At 42.2% G+C, this 8,378-nt stretch overlaps 1 protein-coding gene and 1 pseudogene across 2 annotated transcripts; one reads left to right on the forward strand and one right to left on the reverse strand.

Annotated features, from left to right (window-relative positions):
• LOC105996116 overlaps positions 1–2,853 on the forward strand; it is a 5,556-nt pseudogene extending 2,703 nt beyond the window's left edge.
• A 2,927-nt stretch (positions 2,854–5,780) lies between these two features.
• LOC105996142 (olfactory receptor 1J4-like) lies at positions 5,781–7,653 on the reverse strand. 2 transcript variants are annotated; one of them, XM_013030125.1, is made up of 2 exons: positions 7,645–7,653; positions 5,781–6,710 (listed from the first exon to the last, which is right to left on the reverse strand). In XM_013030125.1, the coding sequence occupies exon 2, from the start codon at positions 6,645–6,647 to the stop codon at positions 5,781–5,783; it is 867 nt and encodes a 288-aa protein (XP_012885579.1). In that variant the 5' UTR covers positions 6,648–6,710; positions 7,645–7,653. The 2 variants fall into 2 exon arrangements, with proteins under 2 accessions (XP_012885579.1, XP_012885578.1); XM_013030124.1 differs by lacking the exon at positions 7,645–7,653 and having other exon boundaries at positions 5,781–6,722.
• Between the last annotated feature and the right edge of the window lie 725 nt (positions 7,654–8,378).

Genomic DNA, 8,378 nt, shown 5'->3' on the forward strand with positions numbered 1-8,378 from the left:
GAGGCTGCAATGCTTGGTAAGAAATGTACGCATTATCCTGCCCATGCAATTGTAACCCCTCTGTACAATATGTTCACAAATAAAATAAAATTAAATTTAAAAAAATAAAATAAAATAAAATATACAAATTTTAAAAAAAAGAATAATCTCCACAAAGTCATGTGTTGCAGGACTAAAGGAGAGACTGTGCACAAATGCTCTGTGGTATAGCTAGTGGCTAATGAATGTTAGCTCGAGGGTAAGTAATTCAAGTGCCCTTCAGTTAAAAAATGAGGTTTATCTAATTAAAATGAGGTTTATTATGAAGGGTTTTTTTCATTGAAAGAAATAGTGTGTGTATATGCTTTGGAACTATCTCCTCCCAAATGGATGAGTTAGTTCACCTCAGACTACTCATGAATATACTATATTATAACAATGGAATTGATATAGAGCTGGGAGTCCTATGGCCTCATGATACTACAGATGAATATTCCTGGAACCTCAATGGAAGAGTGTTCACTATACAAAAGATTAGATTGAGGGGGGTAGAGAGAAAACAGAAGGTTCCTGAAAAGAAGAAGGAAGCAGGGTTAAACTGCAAGGAAAAACAGGATTAGGACCCTTGTATCTTTAAGGGATATCCGGAAGTTGGAAATTCAGGAGCCAGAGCATGTGACTGGACAATCAATCTAGTCTCCTGTCTTCTACATCTCCAGATGCCCCAGAGTTATGGAAAATGGGTCCAGTGCTCTGAATTTGCTCTCCAAGGAATCTCTGAGTTGCCAGAGCAACAGCAATTACTCTTTGGGGTTTTTCTGAGTGTGTATCTTGTCACCTTGAGCAGGAATGTGCTCACCGTCCTGGCCATCAGCTCTGACCCTTACCTCCAAACACCCATGTACTTCTTTGTGGCCAACCTGTCCTCAGTGGACCTGGGTTGGATTTCGTCCACAGTTACCAAGATGCTGGTGAAATGTACAGTCTCAGCATGACAGCATCTCCTATACCAGCTGCCTTACATGAATGTATTCCTCCCTGATGTTCGGGGGATCTGGACACCTTCCCCCTGGCTGTCATGGCATACAATGGCTAGGTGGCCATTTGCCACCCTCTCCACTCCTCTACAGCCAGGAGCCCCCCAGGTGTGTGTCCCGCTGCTTGCATTGTGTTGGGCTGACTCACACGCTCCTCGTGGCTCAGCTCTCCCTCTGCATGGTGGGGGAAGGTGCTCGCTTTTTCTGTGACATAGCTCCTGTCCTGCAGCTGTCGCGTTCTGACACTCACATCAACGAGATGGTGGGGGTTTGTGCCATGGGAGGCACAGTATTCATTGTCCCCTTCGCATGCATTGTTCTCTCCTACATCGTCATTGTGTCTGCCGTCCTGAGGGCCCCCAACCCTGGTGGGGTACCTAAGGCCTTCTCCACCTGCCGCTCCCACCTCTGTGCTTGTCCATGTGTTTTATGGCACGCTCTTTATCATCCACTCCTCTTGTGTGTGAGTTGTCTGTTTGCCATCTCCCCACCTATTCCAGTTCCTCCACTAGGTGTCCTCCTTCATCCCGACAGAGCCGGTCTGCAGCACTTTAGTGCCTACCTGTGCTCTCTATCTGTCGCCTCTGCTGAAAAGGACATTATTACAGCAGTAATATATATAGCACTGAACCTGTTTATCTATAGCCTAAGGAACAAGGACATGAAGTGGACACTAATGAGACTCTTCAGTCACAGCAGAGATTTTTCCTCTTAGATATAGAAACAGCAATAGTGAATGAAAAGGCACTGTCCTGGAATCAGTCAAATGGACTTCGGTTTAGGGTCTGGTATGCAACAGTTATAAGCCTGTCTTTAGTCACTTACCCTATCTGAACTTTTGTTTTCTTGTCTAAAAAAGCAGAGATATTATTTTCCTTTGTATCATTCCTTCCGTCTTTCCTTGAGATCACTTCTCCCCTCTCCCTCTCTCCTTCTCCCCGCCCCGCCCCTCTCTCAGGCTGGTCCTGGAGCTTGAACTCATGGCCCAGGCACTGTCCCTAAGTTTCTTTTTGCTCAAGGCCAACACTGTACCACTTGAGCCACAGTTCTACTTCCTTTCAGCTTTGGATGCTTTATTGGAGATAAGAGTCTCACAGAGTTTCCTGCCCCAGCTAGCTTCAAACCATGTTCCTCCCCAGCTCTCAACCTCCTGAATAGGTAGAGTTACAGGCATGAGCTACTGGTGCCTGGCTTATTTTTTTCTCTTGATCTCTGTCGCTGTCTGTATTTCTTTCTTTCTTTTTTATTTGGAGACAAGGTCCCACTACTTAGCCCAGGTTGTCCAAGAACTTGTGATCCTCCCACTTCAGCATCTTGAGGGATGTGATTATAGATATATGCCACCACACCCAGTTCAATAGTTTAAATCTGTAGTGTACAAGTTTTGTTCCATTATATTAATATTTTTCCTCTATTGACTATGAGCCCCTAAAGTCCCTGAGTTACTGGCCTTTAATTTGATTAATTGCTTTTTTTATTTTGTTTTGTTTTGGGGGGAGCAGGGCCTTGCTTTGTCAACCCAGGCTGGCCATGAGCTAATTTTTCTCCAGCTTCTGGATTCCAAGTGTTGGGATTTTCCACCTGCTCAGATGACCCGTAATTTTCATCTGCCTTTTGAACTGAGAGAAAAACTCCCTCTGTTTCTCATGATCATCTTTTTCAGGAAATGGTTCATGTTTCAGAGTTCGAAAGTCCTCTGAGGACACCATTAGTGAGCCTGAGAGAGGCTAAGATGTATGATGACCACATACAGCCTCACTCTGTTCCCACAGCCTGTATCTCCTCTGGCATCACAGACAGCCGCTCAGGATGCCTCAGCCAGCCCCACCTGCAGTGAGAAAACAAAAACGGTGTTTTTTCCTAGGAGTCCTTCTGGCTTCTGGCTCCATTGCTATTCTCAGAGACTCTCCATCTACACATTGTGCAGTACATGTCAGAATGCTTTTTAAATGGATTTGTCATTTCTCACTCTCTGTAAACAAAGTAGATGTGCCGAGTACCCACTTTGGCTCTCCTTATGTAACTCGGAGGCAGTTAGGAGTTGAGTCAGCTTCAAAGGCTTATCAGGGGTCACTGTTGCCTATCACCATTCAACATTCTAACACCCAGCCAAAGTAGTTAGATCATAGTCAAAGTTCCATTTGTAGTCCTTCCTCCATGCGTTCCATTATGTTTATCTCTGATTCCCAATAAGGTTACATAATACAAAAGAAGGACAGTGGGATGTTTTATTTATTTATTTACTCATTCATTCACACACTGGCCTTTGCACTCAGGGACTGGAACTTGCTAGACAAACACCCTACCACTCCAGACATGCCTCCTGCCCTTTGCTTTAATTATTTTTCAGATAGAGTCTTGCACTTTCTGCCCATGCTGGCCTCAGATCATAACCCTCCTGTACTTATGCCTCTGGTATAAACAAAATTACAGCAGAAGCCACCACACATTTAAATAATATATATTAGCATTCAGATTGCTTATAAATCTTTGTACCTTGATGGTTTAGTGTGACTTTATTAGGGATCAGAGGTAGGTAATGAACGTCTTCTTGGCCCCTTGCCTCTTCCGGATATTCTAGCTCCTCTACCTTGGAATCCTTTTTGAAAAAGCAGATGACCTGCAACTTGTTCCTTCTCTTTCCTAAACTTGTTAAATTTACAGCTGTCCAGCCATCCATCCTGTTCTTAAGTATCTGCCTTCAGGGCCAGAAATAAAAACATATCTTCTTCCTGCTTCCCACCAATTATCAAGATCAGTCTAGTGTACCTTCAATGTAATCTCTTCTCCATCCTCATGCCATGATGATCACTCAGACACACACCAGCTGTTACCTGGATTTACAACACACTTCCAACTGAATTCCCTGACTTAAGTCTCTCAACTGAGAGACTATCTCCCAACTATCTCTTGCATTGAGAATCATTACCCGAGAAATCAGTTCTCAAACACAAGTCCAATCTTTCCCATTTTCTCCTAATTCAACACACTCCCAAAGAATGACACCAAGTCACTTGTAGGGAAAATTCTAAACTGCTAACATATTATTCCTATACAATGTAATCCTTGACTCTTTACCTAGATTAATTTAGTTGATGTTTCCTTGATTCATATATACTTGTACTTGGAAAACACCTAATTCTTTTTACTTGCTAGAAATATTTTTATTTTGAGGTAGGTGCCAGTTGCTTATGTCTATAATTCCAGTTATTGGAGAGGTAGAGATTGGGAGGGTCACAGTTTGAGGCCAGACTAGATAAAGGTTAGTAAGACCTTGTTTTAACCAATAGACAAATGTACGCATGTGCCTAATACCCTAGTTATAAGGGAAGCATAAATAGGAGGAAGGAGGTTCAGACATGAACATGAGACTTTGTCCCTAAAATAACCAAAGCAAAAAGGGCTGGGGCATAACTCAGTAGTAAAGTGCTTGCCTACAAAGCATGGGGCACTGAATTCAATCTCCAGGACCACCAAAGACAGACAGACGGGGCGGGGAGGGGAAAATATAAGCAGGGCCTCACTAAAATATTTCCAAGATGTTTATCTCATTTCTATTTGGTGAGATTAATGGTGTTTTTCCCCTGTCCTGGGGCTTGAACTAAGGGACTGAGTGTTGTCCTTGAGCTTCTTTTGCTCAAGTCTAGTGCTTTTCCACTTAGCCATAACACCATTTCTGGCTTTTTCTGAGTAGTTTATTGGAGATAAGTCTCACAGAAGTCCTATCCAAGCTAGCTTTGAACCTCAATCCTCAAATCTCATCCTCCTGAGCAGCTGGGATTACAGGTGTGAGCCACTGATGCCCAGCTGCAGTGGGCTAACACCTAATTTTTACAATATTTCCTGAATATGATATGCTATTTTCATGCTCTCTGTCCCTCCTGCCTAGACTGTCATGTGTCCTTTTGTGTATCAATCCTGAGCATTCTTCCAAATGTAAAGAATCACTGTATAAAGCGATTTCTAGTTTGCCAGAAAGCTCTATCTTCATTTGGAACAGTAGCTATGTCTAACTTTGGGCTACAATCAAATAAATATGTCATTTCTGCTATGTCTCAACTTCTTTGACTCTAAAATAGGAGCTAATAACGGTGCCTGCATAAGAGATAATACAGTTAGGGCTTTTGATACACTGCTCGACACACAGTAGCCATGTATAACAAGCACAATTATTTGTGGTGTTGTTATCTTAAGGCACTTTTTTGTATGCTTACATGTCTTCAGTCAGTCTCTCTCAACATTCCTACATGAACACTTCTTTACTAGGAGATTGTGTCTTTTTTATTCCATATATGATCAGGAGAGACTGCCTGGCATACAGCAGGTACTGTGTTAAATAGCTACTGTGGGTTGGAGGTGAGGACAATAAGTGCTATATCTTATAAATTTTGATTTCTACAAGCTTCCTATTTCAAGGGTAGTCTGTACCCAACATCTTTGCACAATTAATAAGAACAAATGTATTTCCGGGAAATTAAACCTCTATTAAGTACGCAATTACAAAATTAATAGACTCATTAATCAAGATATATTACATCCATAAACTCCTCTGTACAACTACATAAAATTATGATGATGATGAACTAAAACAGTCTAACAGGCAAGAAAAATAACCGATAATGTGAACACACAATCACAATGTACCCAAAAGTTGTGCTGAAAATGGAGAATAAGCAAAACAAAACTGCAATTCACTGCATAACATACCAGCAGAGCGGTTAGCCTTTAAATGTGAGTCCATGTGTTCATTATAAAAAGAAAAGGTCATTGAGATGTGATTTTCACCCTGTTCATAAGCTTTTCCAGGGCCCCTTTCATGTCTCTGTTCCTCAGGCTATAAATGAAGGGGTTGAGCAATGGGGTGACTACCGTGTACATCACAGAAGCAACTATGTCTTTGACATGGGCGGCACCAGACGAGGGGATAAAATAAACTCCTATAATCGTGCCATAATATAAAGACACCACGGAGAGATGGGAGCCGCAGGTGGACAAGGCTTTCCAGATTCCTTTGGTGGACGGGATTTTCAGGATGGTGGCCCCAATGCATCCATAAGAGATCAGGGTGCATGAGAGTGGAATAGTAATGACAGCCAATCCAACTGTGAAAATGACCAGCTCGTTGAGGGAGGTGTCTGAACACGAGAGCTTGAGCAAGGCGGCAAGGTCACAGAAGAAATGGGGAATCATGTTGTCAGCACAAAAGGAGAGCCTGGCCAAGAGGAGGGTGTGAGACAAGGCACTGGCACAAGACAGGACCCAGGACACAGCTACTAGTAATGTGCACAGCTCCTCTTTCATGATGGTGGTGTAGTGCAGGGGGTGACAGATGGCCACATACCGGTCATACGCCATTGAAGTGAGGAGAAAATTGTCCATGTCGGTGAAAAGTATGAAAAAATACATCTGTGTTATGCATCCTGAGTAGGAGATGGATCGATCCTGAGTTTGCATGCTCCTCAGCATATTTGGAATAGTGACAGATGAAAAGGAGATGTCGGTGAAAGCCAAGTGGCTGAGGAAGAAGTACATGGGGGTGTGGAGGCGGGAGTCCAGCCTGATGAGCAGGATGATGAGCAGGTTCCCCAGCACGGTGGTCAGGTACATGGCCAGGAATAGAGCAAAGAACATGCCCTGCTGTGCTGGCTGGATGGGGAGCCCCAGGAGGAGAAACTCCAATCCAGTGCTCTGGTTCTCCCCTGGCATCCTCCTCTTCTTCCTGTTAAGCATTGAAAGACGTGGAAGAAGTCAGAAATAAACCAATGTGGATTTACAGTAGCCATATAAAATTAAAGCTCTTATTATTTACCATAGCTAAGATATGGAACCAACCCAGATGCCCCTCAGTAGATGAATGGATCAAGAAAATGTGGTATATATACACAATGGAATTCTATGCCTCCATCAGAAAGAATGACATTGCCCCATTTGTTAGGAAATGGAAAAACTTGGAAAAAATTATATTAAGTGAAGTAAGCCAGGCCCAAAGAAACATAGGTCCCATGGTTTCCCTTATTTGCAATATCTAGTATATGTATGAGTCAAGCAAAAAAGGCAAAAAAGGTGATGTTAGGGAAATGGAACCCTAAGATATGTATTTTAATGTTTTTTTCTTTCATGCATTTGTTTCTAATGCATTAAAAAAATAATTCCTTGTTGCTTTGTATGTCCCTCCCCCACAGTATAACCCCTGCTTTCACTATATTTGATGTAGTATAACTTGTGGAGGAGATGGGGAAAAACAAGTCATTTAAGGATACAGGTGGACCTGTTTCAACAATGAGAAGTACAAGTTGTCATGTCGAAAACAGAGCTTTACAACATTGGTGCGGGGCAGGGGGGGGGAGGATTGAGGGGAGGCTGGGAAAGGATGTGAAGGGTAAACAAAGGAGGAGGCTGCAATGCTTGATAAGAAATGTACGCATTATCCTGCCCATGTAATTGTAACCCCTCTGTACAGTATGTTCGCAAAATAAAAGGGGACAAAATTAAAGCTCTTTCTGTTGGTGATTGTTGATCATGTCTGTCTGCATTACCATATTCCTACAAAAAAATCTTTTGAAGTGCACTGTATATAAAATCATTTACCAATAGAGATGAGATTTGGATGTGCAAGAGAATATAACGCTCTTGTGTTTTTCACCATGTAGAGGAAGGACAATAGAAACAAAGTTACAATGTGCAGCCATCTGTAGTCAGTAGGGAAAAAGGGTTCCGGGTCTTAGCTTGTCTTGGCAGAGGTAATGGTGGGAAGCATATTAAAAGCATCCAGTTTCTATTCTCCTTCTGTGCTTTAAACAATAACATTATCTGTCTTTCTTCTGCCTGGCTTGTGTTTCCAGTGCGTCTCTGCTCATTTAAGCATATTGATGCTTCTCAGGTCGAACCTAAAGATAGAACCTTGTATCTGATGGTAGTGTGGTTTACTGAGAATCACATTGCAGTTGAGAACAGATTTGAATTCTGGAAACATCAGTTTATATTTGTGAGTTCTGGATCAACTACCTGGTCTGGGCCCCTGTTTCCTAAACTTGAGAAAAGACTATGACTCTGAGTTGTAAGAATATTCTGAATACTAATATAATAAAATTTAGGAAACACAAATAACAAAAATTGGAAACAATATGTTGGTTTTAAACCCTCCAGTTCATGAAGACCATTTCTTCCTCATGATTGCAGAGGGCAGTCATGAAGAAGAAATAGCTCAAATGCACAGGCCACAAAGCTACTTCCTTATCAGATTAGAACTGGAATGAGCTCATTATCAGAGTCTGATCATATCCCACAAATTAGAGAATGATAACTCTGATGCTCCAGTGTTTTGAACTCCTCCCTCTCTTTTTCCATCTTCAGCTTTGCCTC

Source organism: Dipodomys ordii, unplaced genomic scaffold (genome assembly GCF_000151885.1).
Source record: "Dipodomys ordii isolate 6190 unplaced genomic scaffold, Dord_2.0 Scaffold127, whole genome shotgun sequence".
Lineage (NCBI taxonomy): Eukaryota > Metazoa > Chordata > Mammalia > Rodentia > Heteromyidae > Dipodomys > Dipodomys ordii.

What these genes read in the sequence shown, in the direction of transcription:
- LOC105996142 (XM_013030124.1), bottom strand. Translation starts at nt 6,722, where the DNA reads ATGCCAGGGGAGAACCAGAGCACTGGATTGGAGTTTCTCCTCCTGGGG.